This window comes from Lontra canadensis, unplaced genomic scaffold (assembly GCF_010015895.1).
Source record: "Lontra canadensis isolate GAN:19392208 unplaced genomic scaffold, GSC_riverotter_1.0 scaffold38, whole genome shotgun sequence".
Classification (NCBI taxonomy): domain Eukaryota; kingdom Metazoa; phylum Chordata; class Mammalia; order Carnivora; family Mustelidae; genus Lontra; species Lontra canadensis.
The window spans coordinates 11,614,762-11,641,782 of record NW_022631032.1 but is presented as its reverse complement, the minus strand read 5'-3'; the positions used below and the strand labels follow the sequence as shown (position 1 = coordinate 11,641,782).

Below are 27,021 nucleotides of genomic sequence, written 5' to 3'. Positions count from 1 at the left end.
TCTTCTTCCCAAACCTTTCCTCTGCTTCAGAGTTAAGCTCAACTCTTTTCCATAGAAGAGTAGACTAAATCAAGGCTCGTGGTAAAATTCTCACAAAATTCTCTAATTTATCATCCTAGCACCTCAATGGCAGATCTATATATTTGTGATTACTTCACTAATGCCTATTTACATAAGTTTCATGAAAACATGGACTGAATCTCTACTACATGCTCTTTCTCTCAAGAACCTAACATACCTTCAGATACTGTACTATGTAGCAGAATATAAAAATATGTGGTAACTGGTAATATTTCACAATGCCTAACAGTAAACACCACAAAGGTGACAAATTCATCAGTGATAACATTATCTAAATAAGCTAAGAAATAACAAGGTCACAAAAAAAATTTTTTTAAAGGTCATTCACGGGACGCCTGGGTGGCTCAGTTGTTTGGACGGCTGCCTTCGGCTCAGGTCATGATCCCAGCGTCCTGGGATCGAGTCCCGCATCGGGCTCCTTGCTCCGCAGGGAGCCTGCTTCTCCCTCTGCCACTCTGTCTGCCTGTGCGCGTGCTCTCTCTCTCTCTCTCTGACAAATAAATAAAATCTTAAAAAAAAATCATTTAAAAGGTCATTCACTGGTTCTCGTGTATACTTAATCATTACTGAACTAAACATTAAGAACTGCTGGGTCAAAATATTTTTGTTTTTGAGGAGATCATTAGAGATCATTTTTTTTCCTCCCTCTTTTTTTAAAAAGATGGCATGGAGCCCAACATGGGGCTTGTACGCAAAATTATGAGATCAAAAGTCAGACACTCCAACCGACTGAGCCACCCAGGCATCCCAAGATCAATTTCTAATATACAGTCTTCACTTTACAAATGATGGAAACTGAAGTTTACAAATACTAAGAAATATATTTCCTTTCACTTACAATGCAGACATGGTATTGCTGGCTGGCTGGAATAAAGAAGGTAACATATTGCTGTTATAATATCTGTCAAAATCCTCAGAGAACTGTATGCCCCCAACATACGTTCCTTAGTTCTCAACTTGACCAAGAGTACAATCTCCCACTGACAGACTGAAAGCAAAGTTCATTTATCCACCTAACAGATTACCACTATCCACTACCCATAATCATAATACAGGCTTATATTTTAATGAAAAAAATTCAGTTACTCACCAAAAAAATGATGTTAAATACTATTGTGTCAATGTAACTTCTCCTTAAATGCAACATGTATTTAAATACAATCTCTGTTCCATATTTAATCAAAGACATATTTCTATTGGGCCTACCTAATAACTAATAGTATAAGATAAAAAAGTGCAGTTTAGGCAGAAACAAGGATTATAAAACATTATGTTAAAGTATGGTACTAGAAGAAAAGCAAAGAACATTACAAAACCACAGGAGGACACCTACCCCAACTCTGAGGGGAAAGAAGAGTTTTGCTGGAGGCATGACACATCAGCTAAGACCTATAATATTAGTGAGCTTGCCAGGTAAGAGCAGAGTTAAGTAGGAACTGCTGGCAGGACAAAGATTTAAAAAAAGAAAGAAAATATTATGTGGAGACCTCCAAAAATCTTTATGTTAAGAAGTATTAAGACACGAGTTAAGTACTTAGAAAGGGCTTAAATTTTATCTCCTGTATTTGGGGGAAAAAAGGAAGATAGGTATGGATAGTTTTTCAAGCAGGTAAAGACAGTTAGACACCTTTTTGTCTTAGATACCTGAAGGAAAAACACAAAGCCAGAAAATGAAGTAAAAGGTGCCTACAATTTCTTAGTAAAGAGATATATAAATGAACCAGGACAATAAAAATATAAATAATTACATAAACCGTTGATCACTCTCATTATATCTAAACCATTGTTATCATACAGGATCACAGTATGTAGGTTCCTAATTTGTATCCTGATGAAACCTACAAAAGAGAAAGTATCTGCTACTACACTAATTGTATTTCCCAAAGAATACAAAATAAGACCCGATTCTAGATCCATCCTACAATTCCAACAAATCTAATGAGATACTACTAAAAATGCCAATGCAACCAGAATGGCCCAACAATCACAATCTCAGCAAAGGAAGGTGGGGGAGGTGGGAGGGTATGTGTTAGAGAAACAGTATGATACAGGATAGTTTATATACTTCTGTATATAATGAATGGTCCAACAAAATGGCCCAAAAAAATATTCATACTTTGTAGGCAATTCATTCTCTATCACAACTTGTAGCACAAAAGCAGTTAAACAATTTATAAAAGAGTAAGAATGGCTCTGTACAAATTTATAAAAATTTATAAAAAATTTTTATAAAAACCAGGCAGCATGCCAGCCTTGGTCCATGGGTCACAGTATGCTAACCCCTGATAAGGAGAGTAACATCTTTGCTCAATAACACAAAAATACGGATATTACTACAGCAAGGGCCATGCACAGATATGGTAATTACACAATCTAATAGTTGTTTGATTTCAGACATACTGCTCAACTATCAGAGAACCTATCTGATCTGTGTCATTAAAAAAAGCATTTCATATACAAAAATGTGGTATTTTTTTAAAAAATAAGAAAACTGTAATACTTACTGTAACACTGGTAACTCTGAAGTAATCATTGCTGAAGAGGTCTTTCCACAATGCAGCAAAAGAACCAAGCTGTCCAACTCAAAACTTTTTAAATAACCTCAAAGTCAATCCTGTTATTAAAAAAAAGAAAAAGAAAGAAAATTATTTTATTTCCAGCTTATTGAGGTATAACTGACAAATAAAATTGCATGATATTTAAAGTATACATGATTTGATATGCATATACATTGTGAAGGACTCCTTCTCATCAAATTAATTAACATATCCATCACCTCACAGGTGAAGGTGGGATATTGCTATCCACCTTACAGAAAATAAAAAGATTATTAGAATGGACAGTTGTATGCCAATAAATCACATAACCCATTGTTAAACGGACAAATTCCTAGAAATATAAAAACTGCCAAAACTAGCCCAAGAAAAATAGAAAATCTGAACAGACATACTGATGTAAAAATCCTAAAAACAAAACAAAACAAAACAAAAAATCTGGCAAACAGAATCCAACTACATATTCAATGTAATATATGCCATGGGCAAGTGGGATTTATTCCAGGAATGTAAGAGTGATTCAACTTAAAAACAGTGGTCAATTTAATACATTAACAGAAAGAAAAATGAGCTACATGATCATCTCAAATTACAAAAGAAAGCATCTGGCACAATCTCAAGGGAAACCAAAAAGCCAAATATTCTTTCATAATAAAAACATTTTAAAAAACTAAAAAAGGAACCTTCTTAATATGATAAAGGCCACTTATGAAGAATACATAGGTAGCTTCATCAATAGTGAAAGACTAAAATGAAAGCATTCCCCCTAAAATCAGGAAGAAAACAATAATGTCCATTTTCACGACACCTTTAAAAATGTACCACTATACGTTTTAGCAAGAGACAAGAGACAATTAGTCAAGAAAGAGATATGAATTACACCTAAACAGAAAAGAATTAAGTTATCTGCATTCACAAATGGCATCATAATAGTTTATATACAGAAAATCTCAGAGAATCAACAGCAATAAAATACTAGTAAAGAAAAGTTGCAGGGTACAAATAACATACAAAAATCCACTGCGTTTATTAGAACTGAATAATGTACCAATGGTGCAGGATACAAAAATTACTATGAACAATTTGGTTGGGGTTTTTTTTGTACACTAACAATGAACAAATCAAGAAGGCAAGAAAGGAAAAATTCGATTTGTAATACTATTAGAAAGAATAAAATAATTAAAAATAAACAACCAAGTCCACTGGGTGGCTCAGTCAGTTAAGCGTCTGCCTTGGACTCAGGTCATGACCCCGGAGTCCCGGGATCAAGTCCGGCATTAGGCTCCCTGTTCAGCGAGGAGTCTGCTTTTTCCTCTCCCTCTGCCCCTCCCCTTGCCCTTTCTCTCACTCTCTCTCAATTAAATAAATAAATCTTTAAAAAATAATTGTTTAAAAACATAGTAATAAAAAATAAACAACCAGGGTGAAAGACCTGTACACTGAAAACTACAAAACACTGCTGAAAGAAATGAAAGAAGACACCAGTAAATGGAAAGACATCCACTGCTCGTGAATGGGAAAATTTATTATTGTTAAGAGGTCAACACTATCCAAAACAATGTACAAATTCAATGCAATTGCTATCAATATCCCAATTACATTTCTGCAGAAATAGAAAATTCCATCCAAAATTTATATGGAATCTCAAGGAAGAGACTCCTAAAAGCCATAACAATATTGAAAAAGAAGACCACAGTTGGAGGTCTCATACTTCCTGATTTCAAAACTTAACCACAAAGTGACAATAATCAATACTGTGTTTCTGGCATAAAGACAAAGAACAATGAAAGAGATCCCAGAAATAAACCCTCACATACACTGTCAAATGAATTTTCACAAAGGTGCTAAGACCATACAACATGGAAAGGACAGTCTTTTGAACAAATGATACTAGGAAGAGTAGACATTTACATACAAATGAACGAAGCTGTACGCTGACCAGACACCATATACAAAAATTAACTCAAAATAGATCAAACATCTAAATGTAAAAGCTAAAACTATTAAACTTTTTCAGAAAACACAGAGTAAAAACTTCATGTAATATATGCCATGGGCAAGTGGGATTTATTCCAGGAATGTAAGAGTTTTTCCTTCAGGTATAAGTTAATGTGACATTAATTTCTTATATATGAAACGAAGAGCACAAGCAGCAAGAGAAAAAACAGGTAAGACAGACTTCATCAAAATCAGAAACTTGTGGGGGCACCTGGGTGGGTCCGCTGGATGAGAGTCTGGCTCTTGGTTTTGGTCCAGGTCGTGATCTCATGGGTCATGGGATCAAACCCCCAGTAGGCTCCGCACTCAGCGAAGAGTCCACTTGGGATTCTGTCTCCTCTCCCGCTACCCCTCCCCTGGTCACAAGTACATGCATGCTCCCTCTCAAATAAATGTTTAAAAAAAATAAAAAATTTCTGTGCATCAAAGGACACTATCAAGAGAGTAAAGAAGAAAGCAAAAGAGGGGCACCCAGTGGCACAGTCGATTAAAGCCTCTGACTCCTGGTTTCAGCTCAGGTTGTGATCTCAGGGGTCGTGTGAGAGGTGAGAATGACTAAAATTAAAAAGACCATTTCAAGTGTTGGTGAGGGGACAAAACAACAGGAGATTTCACATATGGCTAAAGGGAATGAAAAACTGAAGGTTGGCCATTCCTTAAAAAGTTATATATACATTAACCATGACCGAGAAATCTCTCTCCTAGGTATTTGTCGAAGTAAAAAGAAAGCTTACATTCATATACAAAAACATACATTCAAATGTTTATAGCAGCTTTATTCCTAATTCCCCAAAACTGGAAACATCTCCCAAATGGCCTAAAGCAAGTGATTGGATATATAATATGGTACATCTATACAATGAAATACTATCAAACAGGGGCGCCTGGTTGGCTCAGCTGGTTAAGCATCTGCCTTTGGCTCAGGTCCTGATTCCAGGGTTCTGGGATCCAGCTCAGCATAGGCTCCCTGCTTAGTGGAAAGCCTGCTTCTCGCTCACTCACTCTCTCCCTCTCTCTCTGCTGCTTCCCGTGCTTCTGTGCTTGCTCCCTCATCAAATAAATTTTAAAAATCTTTTAAAAAAATACTACCATACAATTAAAAGGAAGACTGCTACTGACTGATACATGCCACAACATTTATGAATTTCAAGTGCATAGACTATCTCCATACTATATAATTCCATTTATGAGATATTATAGAAAAGTACAGAGAACAGATCAATGGTTGTAAGAGGTTGGGGGAGAAGAGACTAACTAAAAAGAGACAGCTTAAGAGAAACTGGGGGTATATGCTGCATACAAATTAACACTTTTCTTTAAAATCCAACCAGAATTTTTTATAGAAATTACTGAAATTATTCTCAAATAAATAGGAAAAGAAAAAGGAACTATAAGAACCAAAACCTGGAAAAAGAACAAAATCAGAAGATTCATTTTACCTAATTCCTATAAACATACAAGCTTACAAAATTTTACGTAAGAAACACAAAAATGGAATGTTTCATGTATTGCCATGCAATCTGCATTTTTCACTAAGGAAAGCACTGTGGGCACTCTACCTCATTTGTTTTAATTATTATTTCTTAATACATATATGTTTTAAAATGATTCTGTAAAAGTATTTAAGCCATTTTTCAGTGAAAATTTAGCATGTGTCTAATTTTTTACCACCGTATACAATACTGTCATCTATCCTTTCTCAACTACATAAACGTTATTTGTAGGACAGATTCCTTGTGATGAACATTTATAAAACATTCATACAATTTTTTACTGCCAAATTTCCCTCTAAAAATACTGTACCAATATACACTCCTCTCACCAGTATATGTTGAATTAGTTAAATATAAAAATATACTCACTATATATTGAAGCTTATTTAAAGTACCACAGATTTAGCTTTATACCAATACACCTTTAAAGGAAAAACATATCAGTACACCCTTCCTGCTCTGTAACCACCATGCTCTGAAAAGAAAGTCCACCCTAGGCTTTCAGATCATATACCAAGATGTCTAATGACGATTTGGGGGACATTTGCAAGATTTTGAAAATTTGAATTCATGGAGATTTTACTTAAGAACAATAATCTGGTGCATTCTTATCCTCTACTCACTGTTTTCATTGAGTGTCTCATTTTACTGAGCACATCCAACTCTGTCTTAGAAATCTGTACATTTTGCCTTGTGTACTCTGTACAGCTTTAGAACTATTTCCCTCAGTGGAGAATATATAAATAAATGATGAGTTCTAGCCTTTCCCTTAACATTATGCCAACCCTTAATCTAATTATTTTGTTCTAACTATAGTTTTAAAAGCCTTGTTTATACTTAGTATTTTTCAGAAGCCATCCTAACATTATTCTAAAGTTCTATCAATTTTATAAATCCTCCTTGGCCACATATGAATCTATTGTTTTTACAGGTCGTCTTCTTTAAACTGGTTGTAACCAGATTGTCTTTTTTTCCTTACTACTGAGGACACCCAACATTAAGTAAGTATCTACTGAGTAGTACCTATATGCTAGGCATTGTGTTAAATTTTATTTTCAAGAATGAAAATTCCCCATTTTTTCAGAGTTAGCTTGGTTTCAAAGATACCCTACATAAAAGAACATCCCTTCCTCCTGCCCCCACCCCCACCTCTCTCTGGCATTTTTTCTAGTATCTAAGTACACTTCTCATAATGAAGAATTTTTTTCTCTATGCTGACCTGATTACTGCTTCCATTTCTCCAATCAGTTCTCACTCTCAAAATAAAGTACAAAGAGCAGTTTCCCTTATTTTGTCAAAATTATAAGAGATTTTTTTTTAAATGGCAAAACTAGAAAATATCAGGCAGAACATCAGTAAGGACCTAGGCAAACTCAGTAACTTCACCAATCAATTGGATATAACTGACATCAATAGACTACTTCATCTATTAACAGCAGAATTCACATTCTTCTCAACCTCACAGCACTGATCAGACTGACCATATTATGAGCCATTAAATACACATTAACAATCTGAAAAAATAAAAATCATACAGTGTAGGGGCACCTGGGTGGTACAGTGGGTTAAAGCCTCTGCCTTTGGCTGGGGTCATTACCCCAGGGTCTGGAATCAAGCCCTGCATTGGATTCTCTGCTCAGAGAGAGCCTCCTTCCTCCTCTCTTTGCCTGCCTCTCTGCCTACTTGTGATCTCTGTCTGTCAAATAAATAAATAAAATCTTTAAAAAAAAAATCATACAGTATATACTTCACACTACAATGAAATTAGAAATCATCACCAAAAGGAAAGCTGAAAATCCTAAAATACTTGGAGATCAAAAACACACTTCTAAGTAAAACAAGTGAAAGAAATTTCAATAGAAATGTTAAAATATTTTGAGATAAATGAATACTAAAATACAACTTAATAAAATTTATAGGTGCAGCAAAAGCAGTGCTTAGAGAAAAATTTATAGCATTGCATGCCTACAATAGAAAAGAGAAAATCTAAAATCAATCATTTAATAAGCTTTCATCTTACGAAACTAGAAAAAGAGCAAAAGCAAGCAGCAGATTAGAGGAGAAATCAAAGAAGTTGCAAACAGTGAATCAACAATGAAAATAAATGAAAGCAAAAGTTTTTTTCAAAAAGATCAAAAAATCAATAACCTCTAGGCATGCTAATTAAGAAAAAAAGAGGTAAGACACAAATTACTAAAATGAGAAATCAAAGAAGAAATATCATTACAGAATCCGAGGACATTAAAAGGATAAAAGGGTATATTGTGAACAATTCCCAGAAATTTGGTAACTTAGAGGAAACAGACCAAGTCCCTGAACGACACTACCTATAAAAAACATGAATAGTTCTATTTTAAGAAACTTAATTAATAACTAATAACCTTCCAAGACAAAAAACCACTAGACCCAGATGGGTTCACTAATGAATTGTACCAAACATTTAGGGAAGAAGCTACACAAATTTTGTACATCTTCCAAAAGACATAAATAGAGGAAACACTTCCTAACTTAATCTATGAGGGCATCACGCTAATACCAAGACCAAAGACATTACAAGAAAACCGCAGAGCAGTATCTCTCACAAAGATGTAAAAATCCTCAAAAAAATATTAGCAAATCAAGAATTTTAAATGTACTGAAAGAACTGTATACCACAACTAAGAGGGATTTACCCTAGGTATGCACAACTACTTAACATATGAAAATCAAGTAATGAAACCTATCACACAAGAGGCAAAGAAGAAAAATCATGTGGTAGTATCAATAAATGAACAGAAAGCATTTTCACAAAATCCAACACGTCTGTGATTTTAATAAAACTCTCAGCAAGTAAAATAAAGGAGAACTTCCTCAACTTGATAAAGAACATCTATAAAAATCCTACAGCTAACAACCGATATAACTGTGAGAAACTAGAAACTTTCCCACTAAGAACAGGAAAAAAACAAGGACAACTCCTTCTTACCATTCCTTTTCAACACTATTCTGAAGTTCAAGCAAACGCAGTTAAGACAAGAAAAGGAAATAAAAGGTACACAAACTGGGAAAGGAGAAATCAAACTTCCTTTGTACACATACTACACAACTATCTATGCAGAAAATGGAAAAGACAAGACACCCCTCCCCCAGAAAAACCCCACCCTCTTGGAACTGATAAGCAATTATAGTAGGGTTGCAGGATATAAGGTTAATATATAAAATACCTTTCATATAAGCAAACAATGAGTAACTGGAATTTGAAATTAACAATACAATGACATTTACCTTGGCACCAAAAAAAGAGAGAAAACAGGTATAAATTCAACAAAATATGCGCAAGACCTGTGTAAGAAAAACTGTAAAACTCTGATGAACAAAATCTAAGAACTAAATAAATGGATACCAATTTCACGTTCCCAGATAAGATGACTCAATATTGTCAAGACATTAGTCCTTCCCAAATAGATCTAGAGATTCAACATAATCCCAATTAAAATCCCAGCAAATTATTTTGTGTATATCACAAACTGATGCTAAAGTTTACAAGGAAGGCAAAAAGACCCAGAATAATCAACACAGTACTGAGAGAGAAGAACAAAGTTAAAAGAATGACACTACCCAACTTACTATAAAACTACAGTAATCAAGACTATACCAAAATCCCAAGTAGATCAATAGAACAGAATAGACAGACTGGAAATACACCCACACAAATACAGTCAACCAATCTTTGTCAAAGGAGGAAAGATAATACCACAGATAAAAGACAGTGTTTTCAACACAGGAAACTAGATGTCAACAAACAAAAAACTAACATCAAGAACAAAAACCCTTAAACACAGATCTTACGTTCATCACAGGTAACTCAAAATGGATCAGATCTAAATGTAAACTCCAAAGTATAAAACCCAGGACACCTGGGTGGCTCAGTGGGTTAAGCCTCTACCTTCAGCTCAGGTCATGATCTCGGGGTTGTGGGATAGAGTCTCTGCTCAGCAGGAAGTCTGCTTCCCCCTCTCTTTCTGCCTGCCTCTCCACCTACTTGTGATCTCACGCGCTCTCTCTGTCAAATAAATAAATAAATAAATAAATAAATAAATAAATAAATAAAATCTTTTAAAAAAAAAAAGGTATAAAACCCTTAGAAAGTAACACAGGAGAAAATCTAGATGACCTTGGGTATGATCATGAGTTTTTAGATACAACACCAAAGGTAAAGCTATGAAAAAATCTTTTGACAAACTGGACTTCATTAGAATTTTAAAATTCTCCTCCGCAAAAGTGATAAAACAACTCACAAACTGGGAAATAATATTTGCAAAAACGTTTTGTCTTTCTAACTTCTGAAGTATCAAAAAATTCTTAAAACCCCAACAATAAAAAAACAACCAACCTATTTAAATATGGGCATAATTTCTAAACCAATACCTCAATGAAGAAGATACATGGCAGAAAAACAAGAAAAAATACTCAAACATCTATGTCACTAGGAAACTGCAAATTTAAAAAAAAAAAAAAAAAAAAAAAAAAAGTGAGCTACCTTTACACACCAACTAGCATGGCAAAACTCCAGAACACTGACAAAACCAAAATCTGGTGAGGATGTGAAGCAACAGGAATATAAAATGATACAGCAACTTTGGAAGACAATTTGGCAGCTTCTTATAAAACTAAACATATTCTTAAAATATGATCCAGCGGTTCACCTGGATGGCTCAAGGGGCTAAGCCTCTGCCCTCAGCTCAGATCATGATCTCAGGGTCCTGCGATCGAGCCCCTCATCAGGATCTCTGCTCAGCGGGGAGCCTGCTTCCCCCTCTCTCTCGACCTGTTGCCTTCTCTGCCTATTTGTGATCTCTCTCTGTGTATCAAATAAATAAATAAATAAAACCTTAAAAAAAAATATATGCCCATAATCCAGCAATCATGCTCCTAAGGTATTTATCCAAAGGAAATGAAAACATCTCCATACAAAAACCTGCATATAGATGTTTTCAGCAGCTTCTTTAGTAACATCAAAACATGGAGCAAACAAGCTTTCAGGAGGTGAATAAACAAACTAGTATATGCAGGCAATGAAATATTACTCAGCTCTAAAAAGAAATGGCTATCAAGCCATGAAAAAGACATGGAGGAATATTAAATGTATGTTACTAATGGAAAGAAGCCAATCTGAAACTGCTACATATTATATGATTTCAGCAACATAGCGTTCTGGAAAAGGCAAGACTATGAAAACAGTAAAAATTTTAGATATGCCAGAAGTTAGGGGGCAGAAGGGAAGAAAAGAGCACAGAGGAATATTAGGTCAGTGAAAGTTTTTATATAATATCATAAAGATGGACATGTCATTATACATTTATCAAAACCCACAGAACATACAACACCAAGAGTGAAACCTAACGCAAACTACGGACTTTGGAGGATAATGATGTGTCAGTGAGGTACTGAAGAGATGTACCATTCTGGTGGCAAGACATTGATAGTGGGGAGGCTGTATATATGTGGGGACAAAAGGTAAAGGAAGTTCATGTGTCTTTTGCTCAATTTTGCTATGATCCTAAAACTGCTCTTAAAAACAAAGTGTCCTTAAAAAGAAAAAAAAAAGTAAATAGCTTATAAACAGTTTAATGTTTTCAACAGATGCTAATTTATGTCCATATGCTGTAATATCTTTTTCTCTGGACAATCTTATAATTTTATGTGGATTTAAGCACATGTATTCAAGAGTGCATGTGTACACACAGATAAGAGGAACAATGCCCTTTCTTAAACATTTGGTATCTCCATCTGTTTGTCATGCACTCACTGCCACACATGATGAGAGAAAGGAAACGAAGAATATAACTGCTACTCTGTTCATTTCCTAGCATAAAACTCTTTTATCAATTCTTATTACCTGAATGAAGAACAAAGGTTAAAGAGAAATAGCTGTAGTTTCTTTCCAATTACATGCATTTTCATCTGTATAGTACAAGATTCTATACTTTAATCAGAAGAATCATTCTGTAAAGACATATAATACAATCTAATTAATTCAGGCCCTTCTTTTATCATTCCTAATTATTTATCTAAGTTGTCCTAAAGAATCTCTTAGCAGTGGGGGAATGGGTGATTCAGTAGATTAAGCATCCAACTCTTGATTTCAGATCAAGTCATGATCTCGGGGTCATGGGATTGAACCCCACACCAGGATTCAGGCTTAGCACAGAGTTTACTTGTCTCTTTCCCTGTCTCTCTCGTGCACACACAAACAAAATCTTTTTAAAAAGAGAAAAATCTCTTAACAGTGAATGTGCATGTATATATATCCGCATGCATATACACATACACATGATTTACAAAGCAATGATTAAAATGACAATTATATTATTTCTAAAACTGTTTTTCAACAGTTTACTGCCCTATACCAAAATAGAAGGAATATGTTCATTTACTATTTTTACTGGATTTATGATGGTTCCCATTCTTTATAACAGCAAATAAAAGATATTAAGAAAAAATTTTTTCCAGTATTAACACATGTATATTTCATACTATACAGAATTTAAGTAGCATTTAATCAAGAAAACAAAGTTCTTAACCCTCTTCCCAGTAAAATTTAGCTGTATTATACAGTTGACCCTTGAACAACACAGGTATGAAATGCACAAGTCCATTTACAGATGGATTTTTGTCATAAATACAGCACAGTACTATAAATTTATCTTCTCATGATTTTCCTAATAACACTTTATTTTCTCTAGCTTACTTTACTGTAAGAATATAGTACAGAAAACATATAACACACAAAATTTGTGTTAACAGACTATCTTACTGGTAAAGATTCTGGTCAGCAGAAGGTTAATAGTAGTTAAGTATTGGGGTAGTCAAAGTTATACGCAGATTTTCAACTATGAGAGGAGTTGCACCCCTAACTCCCATGTTGTTTTTAGAGGTCAACCATAAACGAGAAAGATTTTCTACCTCTTTTAATTGACTAAAAAGAATGCCAAAATAGAATTAATACTCCAAGATAATATCCATTCACCCTACAAGATGGCCCAAATAGGAAATATGTACAATTAAGACACAAGAAATGGCAAAGTGGTAAACTTTTGAAAATATTAACCTAACAATTTCAAATGCTAAAGAGGCAGAAGGATAATTTACACCAAAATTGGATTATATGCTCAATGGCAGAGAGATAGGTTCACTAGTAAGAGCAAGCTGGTTCATTAGTCTGCTTTCTCTTCTAATAACATATTACAAAAAGCTATCCTTCTTAGCATTTCTGAGTAATATAACCTTACAAATCAAAAGGAATGTAGCAGAATGGTTTAAGAGATTGGGCTTCTGGGGCGCCTGGGTGGCTCAGTGGGTTAAACCCTCTGCCTTCGGCTCAGGTCATGATCTCAGGGTCCTGGGATCGAGCCCCCACATTAGGCTCTCTGCTCAGCAGGGAGCCTGCTTCCCTCTCTCTCTCTGCCTGCCTCTCTGCCTACTTGTGATCTCCCTCTCTCTGTCAAATAAATAAAATCTTAAAAAAAAAAAAAAAAAAAAGACTTTGGGCTTCTAACAGATATGCTTTCTAACTGTAACTTACTCTGCCTCAATATTCCTATTTCTCAAAGAGGAATAATAAAAGAAGAAAACTTCAAATGATTGTTAAGAGGAGTAATCAGAATGCCCGTAACTCTTCAATAAATATTAACTCATAGCTACAGGAGAAAGGAGCAAATAAAAATATAAAGGAATGTTAATAAGTGCAACTATTTTTTTTCCTTTTCTTTTCTTCACTGCCATAGTCTTAATGCCTAAAGCTTACTAATTATTTGTTGAATTAACAAGAAGTGTGTATGCATATACATATGTGTATGTGTGCGTCCATGTGTGTCTACATATATATATATATATATATATTTTAAGCAAAGAGTGCAAAACTGGACGTGAGGAGAACTCTCAGTTAACAAACTAACCAAAGATAGGAGCTTTTTCTTTAAAAGAAAAAGGAAACCGAAAAGAACAGGTCAGGGTTGAATTCTCAGTTAACTCATTTAACAGTGACACCTAAAACTGGTAGAGTAGGAAAGTGGGAGACCAAGCAGAGGCTAGAGGATGAGACCAAAGAGTAGGGTATATCAGAATGGAAGATTAGAACATAAGAAAATCAGAAGGTAATGTTTGAAAAAGCCCCTACAAATGATCTTAGATACAGATAAAAATCCCACAACTCAGATGAAATGTCTCTGGATTAATAGAAAATAACAAGCTTTTAATTTTTTCCATATTCACCAGTCTCTCCCAAAAGCTTTATACATTAAGCTCTGAAAATGCAATCCCATGAATAAACGTATTCAACTTCTTTCCCAAAAATGCTGCCTCCACATCTTCTCCTTATCTACCCACATTTTCCCTTTTAGTATTCCCCTAATTTTATCTTCTTATACTCCAAAGCCATGAAATTACACCAAGAACCTTAAAACTCTCCTAACATCTCAACTTTGGTGCTCCTCCTCAATTACTCTAGTCTTTTTTTTTTTTAATTACTCTAGTCTTAATTCCAAAGTGCTTATTACTTCTCTTTGTAAGAATCACTCTCTTGTTTCTGTGTATGTGTACATATTACCTCATGCTACACAACCCACTCTTCCTGAAGTAAACTGGGAAGCTCTTACCTTGAAACCCATGCAGAGTTAGGTCTCATATATTTTCACACCACTTTGTACATACAACTGAAGAGTACTTTTTGCCACATATTTTGTATGTGTCCATGTATTATTTTGTAATTAGAAGTGTTACAAATTTTATTCCATTCTCTACCTTCTTAAAAAAGGTTTTATTTTTTTGAGACAAAGAAAGAGACAGCAAGAGAGCAGGCACACACCCAGGAGCAGGGGGAGGGGCAAAGAGAGGGAGAAGCAGACTGCCCATTGGGCAGGCAGCCGGATGTGGGGCTCATTCCCAGGACCCTGGGATCATGACCTGGGCCAAAGGCAGATGCTTAACCAACTGAGCCACCCAAGTGTCCCCAGTTCCTTACATTTATCACTCTATGTTAGACTTTTTTTTAATTAATAAACTTTTTTTAAAGAATAGTTTTAAGTTCACAGCAATTTTCCACATATTTTTAGTGATTCATTGGTATTTCTACCTCTTCAGAAGATTTATTAACTTTTTTTTGATTCACAAACTTTTAGAAAGAATTATCCTCACTTTCTGTTCCTAAAGAATTAATTGTATAGTACTTGGCACCCAGAAACGGGGCTTACTAATTAACAACTGTAAAACATAAAGATATACCAATTCATTAGTAAGTCTGTTCTTAATGCTACTGTGCATGGGGTTTTTTTAAATTATGATTTCTAACTGGTTACATAGTTATTACATAACTTACCATTTAATCTAACTGAAATTTCTGACTTCCAGAAATCTGTAAAACACTGGAACCATAAAAGGAAGTCAGGTTCTGGCAAGATCCATACCTCTTTTCTTTCTACGGAATACTGCATCTGGCCAAGGTAATGAGCTGGGATTCAGGAATACAATTAGTGCAGGTATACTATGTGAAAAAGGCAGAAAAATCTAAGAACATCAACTGGATAGATCCAAACTACAGCTTTGATTAGAAATGACATACAAAATAACGAATCTAACAGACAGGAGTAAAACCGGGGGCACCTGAGGGCTCAATCAGTTAAGCATCTGCCTTTGGGTCAGGTCATGAGGCCAGCCAAAATCCTGGGACTGAGGCGGTATCAGGCTTCTTGATCAGCAAAGAGCCTGCTTCTCCCAGACCTCTCTTGCTCTCTTTGAGGCTCCCCCTGGCTTGTGCCCTCTCACTCTCACATTCTCCCAAATAAGTAAATAAAACTTTTTTTTTAAGGGGGGGGTAAAATTATAAACACAAAGTGGAAGCAAAAGAAAAGAATCAAATGGACTGTATCAAACACCAGAGCAGGTCGGAAAGAATGAAAGTTTAGACTGTAGGGGCAGATCTGTGGCAGAGTCAACATTCACTCGTATCTCTATTATTAATCCAACTCAGTCAAAATTTAAGAAACCATTTATAAATATGTATTCACTAGCATTTGTAAAAGAAAAAATTTAACTTAAATAAATGTATATTTAAACATAATTTAAATGTAAACTTAAATATAAAGCTTCCAAAGTTATCTTAAACCATGTTAAAGCATACAAATAATGATCATAAATAAATACATCATTGACTGGCATGCTCTAAATTTAAAGAGCATTAAAAATGCCATCAGACTTTTTCTTCAGACAGAGGGTAAGATGGTTGCAGAGGAGTAGGATGACTCTGGGGTCAACTACTCCCACTAATACAACTAGGTAACTATCAAATAATCCTGAATATCCCAGTAATCTACCTGAAGACGGGCAGAAGAAACTCTACAACTAAAGGTAGAGAAGAAGACGCATCAAAGAAGGTGGGAAGTGTGGAGACATGTCTTGGGAGAGAAATGGACTGTGACTGCTAAAGCGGGCAGGAAGGAAGAGAGACAAATTAGCACACAGAGGAGTACATGGGGAAAATGAATTCCTGTAACAACTGGCTTGGAAAGTGAGAGGAACCGAATTTCACGAATTCTGATAGTCTGCAGGGCTTAAAGACTGGAGTTTTAAAGGTCATTGGGCTTGGCCCTGAGAAAGTTCTATGGGTATCGTGCTGCTCTTGGCTTAGAAAAGGCAGGGGTAAACAGCCAATGGTCTTACAGTATGGAAATAGAAGGGAGGTCAGTTGCTCATCTCCAAATGTGTCCCTGAGAAGAACCCTCTGGAGAGAGAAAAAACAAAAAACAAAATAACCAAAAAACTGGCAGGTGCCATTCATTTCCTGCCCTTCATCCCACAGCAAAAACACAAGGCCATGCTGTGGGAATTAGCATAGCATGGACACTTGCTATCTAACTGGATTACACCAAGCCCCACCCCGCAGCACTGTGGAAGAACTACCATTCCCAGTCACACTTGCCTCAGTCCCAGCACAGTGGGCTCACTCTTCCAGGAGACTCGCCCAAACCCCTACCAACACCACATCTCCCAATCTGGGAGTTCTGTGAAGCCTCCATTCCAGTGGCAGCAGCACAGGTCTCATTTCACAAGCAGATCAGAGTACATATAGTTAAACCACATTTAGGCCAGGAACTAAACACTGCACACAACAGGCTGAGGGAACCCCTGCAGAGGATAGGCCTGAAGGATAAAGTAGTCAGAACGCACTGGAGTGCCCTAGAGAACAGGGGACACTACAATGCAGGGCACTACAAGACCGCTTCTTCATAAGGTCATTATGCTCAAGAACAGGAAATACAACAGACTTATGTAACAGAGAGAAACAGGCCCAGAGATTTAGATGAAATGAAAAGACAGAGGAATTTCTTCCAAATGTAAGAACAGAACAAGGCCACAGACAGACATCTAAGCAAAACAAATGTAAATAATATACTTAATGGAGAATTTAAAGGAATAATCATAAGGATACTCACTGGACTTGAAAACAGAGTGGAGATCATCAATGAGACCATTAACAGGAAGATAAGGAATAATACAGAGATAAAGTGTCCAAAAAACAAAATGAAAAACACACTTGTAATGAGCAATAGGCTAAAAGAAGCAGAGGAATGAATTAATAACCTAGAAGACAGTATAATGGAAAGTACTCAAGCTGAACAAAAAAGAGAATAGGGACTTAGGCAATATGAGAATAGACTTAGGGAACTCGGTGACTTCATCAAAGATAGTGATATTCATATTATAAAAGTCCCAGAAGAAGGAGGAAGGGAGGAGGAGAATATATTTGAAAAAATAGTAGCTAAAAATTTCCTCATTTGGGGAAGGAAATAGATATCCAGATCCAGAAGGCATAGAAAACCGCCAACAAAATCAACAAAAGCAGATCTATACACCAAAATATATTGTAAATTAAGAAGGAAAATACACTACTAAAGAAAAAAAGAAAAAAAAAAGACAGTTATATTTAAAGGAAACCCCACAAGGATACCAGCAGATTTTTCAGCAGAATTCCAGATCAGAAAGGAGTAGCTTGATAAACTCAAAGTGCTGAAAGGGCAAAAAAACAGCAACAAAGAATACCCAGCAATTAGAAGGAGTGATAAAGAGTTTCCTGATAAATAAAAACTAAAGGAATTCATGATCACTAAACAAGTCCTGCAAGAAATATTACAGGGAACTCCTTCAGTAGAAAGGAATCGAAAAAGTGATCGAATCCCGCATTTGGCTCCCGGCTCAGCAGGGAGTCTGCTTCTCTCTCTGACCCTCTCCCCTCTCATGCTCTCTCCCTCTCACTCAAGTAAATAAATAAAATTTTAAAAAATCACTCACCATGATCAAGTGTGTTTTATTCCTAGGTTGCAATGGTGGTTCATTATTCATAAATCAAACAACATGATATATCATATCAACAAGAGAACGAATAAGGACCATATGATCGTTTCACAAGATGCAGAAAAAACATCTGACAAAGTACAACATCCACTCATAATAAAAACCCTCAACAAAGCAGGTTTAGAAAGAATACACCTCAAAATAATAAAGGCCATATATGAAAATTCCACATCTAACATTATCCTTAACAGGGAAAAATTGAGATCCTTTCCCCTAAGGTAAGGAACAAGACAAAGATGTCCATTCTCACCACTTTTATTTAACATAAAGTCCTAGTCTCAGTAATCAGACAACAAAAAGAAAAAGAGTAATAGGCACCTAAATCAGTAAGGAAGAAGAAGAACTCACTATAAGCAACTGACACAATATTATATATAGAAAATTTGAAAGATTTCACAAAACACTTCTAGAACTGGTAAACAAATTCAGTAAAGTCGCAGGATACAAAATCAGTGTAAAGAAATTCGTTGCATTTCTATACACTGATAATGAAGCAGCAGAAAGAGAAATCAAGAAAATTCTCATTTAATTGTCTCATTTAATGATCTTTAATTAAGAAAATTATCTCACTGCCCCCAAAATAGTAAGATACCTAGGAATAAACCTAACCAAAGAAATACCTGCACTCTGAAAACTATGAAACACTAATGAAAGAAACCGAAGACAACACAAAGAAATGGGAATACATTCCATACTCATGGATTCGAAGAACAAATACTGTTAAAATGTTTATACTATGCAAAGCAATCTACACTTTTAATGAAATCCTTATCAAAATACCAACAGCATTTTTCACAGGAAAAAAAAAAAAAAACACACACCCTAAAATTTGTATGGAACCATGAAAGACCCCAACTAGCCAAAGCAATCTTGAAAGAGAAAACCAAAGCTGGAGGCTTCACGATTCTGGACTTCAAGTTATACTACAAAGATGTAGTAATCAAAACAGTATGGTACTGGTACAAACACACACACATATATCAAAGAACAGAATAGAAAATCCAAAAATAAACCCACAATTATATGGTCAATTAATTTTCAACAAAGCAAGAATGAATATCCAATGGGGGGTGGAGGGGGAACCAGTCTCTTCAACAAAGAGTGTTGGGAAAAGTTGAAAACAACATGCAAAAGAATGAAACTGGATCACTTTCCTACACTATACATAAAAATAAATTCAAAATGGATTAAAAGCTTAAATGTGAGACCTGAAAATATAAAAGTACTAGAAGAGAACACAGGTAGTAATTTTTCTGACAGTGGCCATAGGAATTTCTTTCTAGACAGGCACCCTCAAGCAAGGGATATAAAAACAAAAATAAACTATCAGGACTTCATCAAAATAAAAAGCTTCTGCATGCCAAAGAGAAACAATCAACGAAACCAAAAGGCAACCTAAAAAATGGGAGAAGATATTTGCAAATGACATAAACAATAAAGGGTTAGTATCTAAAATATGTAATTAACTTGTAAAACTCAACACCCCAAAAATGAATAATCCAATTAAATGGAGTCAGAAGACATGAACAGACATTTTTCCAAAAAAGACATACAGAGGGCCAATAGACAAAGGAAAACATACTGAACATCAATCATCATCAGGTAAATGCAAATCAAAACTACAACAAGTATCACCTCACACCTGTCTGAATGGCTAAAGTAAAAAAGAGGTGCTGGCAAGAATGTGGAGAAAAACGAACCCTCATGCACTGTTGGTGGGAATGCAAACTGGTACAGCCATTGAGGAAAACAGTATGGAAGTTCCTCATAAACTTAAAAATAGAACTACCCTATGATCCAATGATCACATTACTGGGTATTTACCGAAAAAAATACAAAGAACGCTAATTCAAAGCAATACATACACCTCTATGTTTATAGCAGCATTATTTACAATAGCCAACATAGGAAGGAGCCCAAATGAACATGGATTGAAGTGGATAAAGATGTATTATATATACACAATGGAATATAACACAGCCATGAAGAATGATGAAATCTTGCCATTTGCAACATGGAGTTGGAAAGTATAAGGCTAAGTGAAGTAAGTCAGATGAAGACAAATACTGTATGATTTCAAACCATGAAATTTAAGAAACAAAACAGGAAAAAAAAAGAGAAAGAGACAAATCAAGAAACAGACACTTAACTGTAACTAATAGTTATCAGAGGAGAGGTAGGCAAAGGGATAGGTGAAATACGTGATGGATGGAGGTTAAGGCATACCCTGACAGAGATGAGCACCAGATGATTAAAATAAAAACTTAAAAAAAAAAAAAAGTACCACCAGCCTTTCAAATAAGCAGCAAGTCAAAAGGAACTCCAAGAAAATAAAGTTGCCTCACACTAAATCACACTGAACCATACATACAAGAAAAAATATGTGCAAACAGAAAACTGAATAGAAAACTGACAGCCTGTTTGTCAAAATTACTGAAATTTATATTTCCATGTGCTTTATATGAAAACTGCATTGTGATCCTTTAAAATTAAAGTTTTTCTAAAATTCAACCACCACCATTTAACTTCTCCCCAGCAAAAAATTACATTCATTTAAATATTTTCCTAATGGATATACACTGACTCATACAAATAAGAATTGTCTGACAACTAACAACTTCATCATGTGAAACAGTATATATCACCATTTTAGTTACTCCAGATGGGGAACAATAAAAATATTTCAAATATGTCCTCTAACTAAAACAAATAAACATCCATTGTTAAAGAAATTTCCGCAAAGACAAAAAAACTTACTTCTTAAAAAATCTTATCAAAATAATTAACTTGTAAAGCCCCATGATTTTCGTATAAAAATTATTTCAAGTTGGGGCACCTGGGTAGCTCAGTCAGTTAAGCATCTGACTCTTGATTTTGGCTCAGGTCATCATCTCAAGGTCTTGGGACAGAGACCTTATTCAGACTCTGCATTCTGCAGGCAGCCAGATTGAGGTTCTCTCCCTCTGCAACCACCCCACTTGTGCTCTCACATGCGCTCTCTAAAATAAATAAGTCTTTAAAAGAATTATTTCAAGTGTTGAAAGTACCATTGTCTTACTACAGCCCTAAGAAAAAATTTTAAGATTTAACAAAAGCACAAATGGTAATTATTTTTAATGTGGTGAAGAAAACATCACTAAAAGCCAAACTTTTTTTTTTCAACTCCCCTTAAAATATGTGAATCTATTAGTCCAGTAAATAAAACTTCAAATAAACAAAAGTTAAAAATTAAAATCTGAACCATAATGTATATCTCAAGTTTAATGCCTTATCTAATCCATTCTTTTTCTGTATAATCACTGTCTCCATCTTTTATTAACTCTGTACAACATTAATCTGCAAAGTAGGCTCTATAATACTAATTCTAATTTTGAAACAAGAACAACATAATAAACCTTTCTCACTGCAGCATGCACATTTCTGTTTTCTGGCTAGAGATGAAACTATAGTCTTCACGAGATATTCTGAAATAGTTTTCTATATGCTTAGTTTCATGGGGAAAAACTCCCACAAACTTAAAAAGCCAAGACCATCTTGTTTTGGAGTCCTCCATTCCATAACCTCCCCAGTACTTAAAATCTACTAAATATAAGTTGATGTTAGACAATGTTAGTATCCCAAAAATGTTTAAATTATGGTGCCCACTCTTAAAGAACTTAAAGTTCAGAAAGAGAGAAAAAATACCCAGAGACCACAATAGGTAGATTCTAAATTCCTTGGAGAAAGAATATATGCTTATTAAGTTTGATGAAGCAGTGTAAAAACAAATTCTATGGGACCATGATTAGGAAGAAACAGGTTCTTAATTAATCCCTATGACTAAATGAACTTTAAGGAAGTGAGGTCCAAACCAGATGAAAGAAAGGAAATTGTAGTGGTTTATTACTTTGTGGATTGGTTTAAAAAGTTCATTTACAATTAGAAAATCTGAACAAATATTGGTTAATGAATAATAAGGTATATAATTTTGTGTTGTTACTTTAAATCCAAGGAGAGCTATGTGAAACCCTCATTTTGTTTCCCAGGGTTGTAACTTCTCTTCAAATCTACTGATCCACCAACAAGTACAATTTTAAAGATTTATTTTAAAGATTTATACTTGATAAACCTAATTTTTTCAGGCAGAAATCATTAAAGAGATACTAAAACTGATAGGCAAAAGTATAATAAGAAACTTACACACAGTCTTAAAGTATGTCCCCACAAGATGACTGATTAATTACAAAGAAGAAAATAGTAATATTACAGTGGAGAAAGCTGGCAAACCCCTCCTTAACCAAGGGATCATACTTAACACCACTAATAATTGAGATATATCAGGAGAGACTCCCATTAATATAATGAACAAACAAGGGCACAACTTCAGTTCTGTGGTATTGACAAAAAAAGAAAAACTTACATTTAATCACAGGATACTCACATAAACCCAAACTGAGGGGCATGCTACAAAATTACAGGCCTGTATTCTCCTGAAGTGTTAAGGTCATGAAAGACTTAAAAATGCTGAGGAATTGTGCTATGTTAGAGAAAAGATAGGATAACTAAATGCAATTTGTGATCCTAGCTTGGATCCTGGATCAGAAAACGGAGATCAGTGGGTCAACTGATACAATATTAATAAGGTCTGCATATTCATTAACAGTATGGTATTGGTTAATTTTCTGTTTTTGATTATTATATTGTGGTTATGAAAGATACTGGCATTTGGGGAAGCAGGGTGAAGGATAGAGAGGAGAAACTTCTGTATTATTTTTGCAACCTAAAGACTAAAATTATTTCTGGAGGGAAGAATAAAAATCCAAACTGCCAAACTGTATACTAAAATGCAACACATTAAAACATCCAAGAACATGAAGGAAAACCAGGTAACACATTTTAACAACTGATCTTCCCACTTTCTCCCCAGGTTCAAAGCATCTGTTTATTCTTACTAATTCACTTACCAAAAACTGGGCACTGGTGCTATGTAGGTTCCTCCTCCTCTCCCTTACTCAATTTGGTCTCTACCTCTTGAATATTGAGATTATGATAACTATTTTTCCTAATTATAATCAAATTATCATACTTAAAACTATTTTCATATTCCACAGAGTTCCATGAGACTGTTATGTGGAACAAATGGAATTTCAATAAATCCTTGCAGGGAAAAAAAGAAACCATCTGATAAATCCAATGCTATTTTTACATGCCTCAAAATGCCAAAGTGTTCAAACCCATTAAAAATATTACTAACCAAAGAATGCTAAAAGCCAGAGACTTCAACAACAGGTGTATGTTATTTTGTCCTTTATGCTTATATTTTGCATTTCGAAGGCTCTTCACTTATATCCGTTCCTTAGGGTTGCCATAACAAAGTACCATAAACTGCACGTCTTTAAACAACAGAAATTTATTATTTCACATTCCGGAGGCTAGAAGTCCAAAATCAAGATGGTGGTAGGGCCATGTTCCCCTTGGTAGCCTCTAGGGGAGAGTCCTTCCTTGCCTCTTCCAGTTTTTGATAGCCTCAGGTATTTCTTGGCTTGCTGCATGCATAACTCCAATCTCTGCCTCCATCTTCAAATGGTTGTCTTCCCCCATGTCTGTGTGTTTCTATGTCTTCACATAGTTCTCCTCCATGTCTCCGTTTTCTCTTTTTACAGGAATACCAGTCTACTGGATTGGGGCCCACCCTGAGAATGACTTCATGTTAACTTAATTATATCTGTAAAGACCCTATTTCCAAATATGGGCACATTCACAGGACTTCAACATACTTTTGGGGGCACACAAATTAGGCCATAACACTCCTCTGTTCCTTATGAGTTGTTTAGAAATTACTTAACTCAAAACCACTTTAAAATATTTGCTGAGCAACTTCTATATGCTATGCAACATCCTAAGTGCTAAACAGAATGGTAAATAAATTAGATGAAATCCCGGTCTTTAAGAAGATGGTATTTCTAGTTCATAGAATCAGACAATAAATGAAAAGATATACATGACAATTTCAGGTTGTAAGAAGTGATATGAGGTTATAAAGTACTTTAAAGGGAGGTCTCAGAAACACTCTAAGACGGTAATACTGGAGTGACTTGAAGGATGTACAAGTGTAATGGCCAAGGTAGCAGGTTGGGGTAGAGATTATTCTTCACAATGAAGGTATTTGTTTACTTAAGTAATTCGGCCACGTGCCAATGGTGCAGAGAGCTGACAATTTATTACATATAACAACTTGGAAATTATGTGACTCTTAAAGAATTTCTTTTCTTTACTTAAAGAGAATCTTCTATCAAATTTTGTACATCTGGGGCACCTGGGTGTCTCAGTCAGTTAAGCATCTGCTTTCAGCTCAGGTCTCGAGCCCTGAATCAGGCTCCCTGCTCCATGGGGAGCCTGCTTACCCTGCTACCTCTGCCTCTCATGAATAAATAAAATCTTCCAAAAAAAATTTTTTGTACATCAAAATGTTAGACCCTTAATTTTTATATTATGCTAATTTATTGTGGATAATTTAAATTTGGATAGCCCACAATCCTATCAGTTTGCTGATCACAAACCATAGTTACAAATGACACTAACTTAGTAATTGTAAGCTAAGTCAAGATAATGTACTGTTATGATATGAAACCATAGATTATAGAGTTGTATATTTACTCTGAAGTAAATACTATGCTCACTATTAGGAGAAAATTAACCTGAGGGAGAAAAAAAACTTACAAGGAGGTTGAAGCATTCCAACAGAAAGCTCCTCAGAATCCCACTGATTATAAAATTGAGGGTACAGCAGAAAGTTAGGTGATGTATATGTATAAAAGTCTCAGAACAATCATAACTATACACTTTTATCACTACTCACTGGAGCACCATGCTTGCCAGTTGCCCTAGGCAATCATCTTGATTAAATATACTCCAGGGATGACTCTGGTCAGGTTTCTTCTCTTTATTTCTCTAGCATTCCCCAATGCCAAGCTTACTACCACCTGTGATAGTGATTCAGGGAGTTAGTGAAGGTACAAAAACTACAGTACTAAGGACAAAATTCTAGGATATTGTCATTGTTATAGCTTAATAAAGTTTAACACAATGATCAGGTTTAATGCACGCTATTATATTTCATTACCAGTTTACCAGACTCATTTCTTACAAACGGGAAATATTTCAGTCACATGCTCTTATTAAACATTAGGTATTCCAGAGACTACGGAAAAACCTCTACTAACTAGAATCTGCAGAGTATGAATTATTTCATGTATAAGTATCTAGGAAATCTGATATTTTACATTAATTCCCAAAACACTTAAGCATACTGAATGGCAAACCTAAATTATACTAAAGTATCCCTTGATTTCACTGTTCAAAGGAAATTATATCTCCCCACCCCCAAAAGGGCTATAAGGGATATTCTTTTATGAGAAAGCAAGGTATTACTCAGGACAATCTAGTGAAAAGGCTAAACATATGAAGGTAGGTTTTTTTGGTGCTAGCATATACTTTCTTCTCCAACTACCCCTACCCACATGCTCTATCATAGGTAAAATGGTGAGTTTTGTTGTCTTCAGCCCCAATTTCCTGTGCTCATACCACTCCCTACCTCCATTTCACCTGTATCATCACATTTCCCTCTTCTTGCATTTTTCTGTATCTCTTTAACATTTCAAATGTTACAGTCACAGAATAAAGTGATAAATCTTAAGAAGTTTCCTAGAATTTTACTGACCATGGCATTCATGGCACTTACTTACAAAATTGCCCTGTTTTATATTTACACATGACTATTTTGAACTTTATGGTTAAGCAAAAGGTTGCAGACATCTTCATAAAGAAAAATCTTAGCCATCTCAAGCATAGCTGAAAACTAAGACAAATATTATCCCACACTCTGAATTCTCTTAGCTATCCACCATCTCTCCTAAAACCATTATCACTCCCACTCTCTATCTGCATACCTTCTAATCTTCCTCACCAGTGTCATCTACTCACTTCCTGACCACCTAGCACTGCTCTTCACATTCACTGAAGATGTCTGCATCTTGGTCAGATTTCTGTCCTACAATATGTCCTACCACCATGGGAAACACCTAAAACCCAAGTCTCAAGACTCCTGAACCTTATCAATTCTGAAGACTTCACACAGCCTTTGGACTTCATCTATGAACTTTCACAGCCAAACACTTCACCAATCTGATACCATCTTCCAATATGTATAACTTTCTTGTGCCCACATAATCCCTGTATCTGCTCCTCGATTTCATACACTCCTTATATTGTCCACTTGTCCCTTTGTCATGTCCTTTCCTTAGTAAGAATATTATTCATGTATATGTACATGAATAATCTCCTAAATCACTTCCTCAACAACATACTTTACCCCTGGGTTCTTCTGTAGGGCCTGTCATGTAAAAGTCTAAGCCTAAAATAACCCTCACGAACTATCTACTCTTAAACAATCAAGAGACTGAGTGATGTCGGAAAAAGGATCATAGAGACATGAAAATTTATACTACTCTAAATTCTGATCTCCAATT

At 35.2% G+C, this 27,021-nt stretch overlaps 1 protein-coding gene across 3 annotated transcripts in view; it reads right to left on the bottom strand.

Annotated features, from left to right (window-relative positions):
• Window positions 1-27,021, bottom strand: part of STAG1 (stromal antigen 1) — a 425,489-nt gene that overhangs the window by 297,632 nt on the left and 100,836 nt on the right. For 2 of the 3 annotated variants that reach the window (XM_032869634.1, XM_032869636.1), the window contains exons 2-3: window positions 12,006-12,112; window positions 2,586-2,695 (exon numbers count right to left, since the gene is read on the bottom strand). In XM_032869634.1, the coding sequence (XP_032725525.1) occupies window positions 2,586-2,614 (29 nt within the window). In that variant the 5' untranslated portion in view covers window positions 2,615-2,695; window positions 12,006-12,112. The remainder of the gene's footprint in view (window positions 1-2,585; window positions 2,696-12,005; window positions 12,113-27,021) is intronic. The other variant, XM_032869635.1, reaches the window with a different exon arrangement.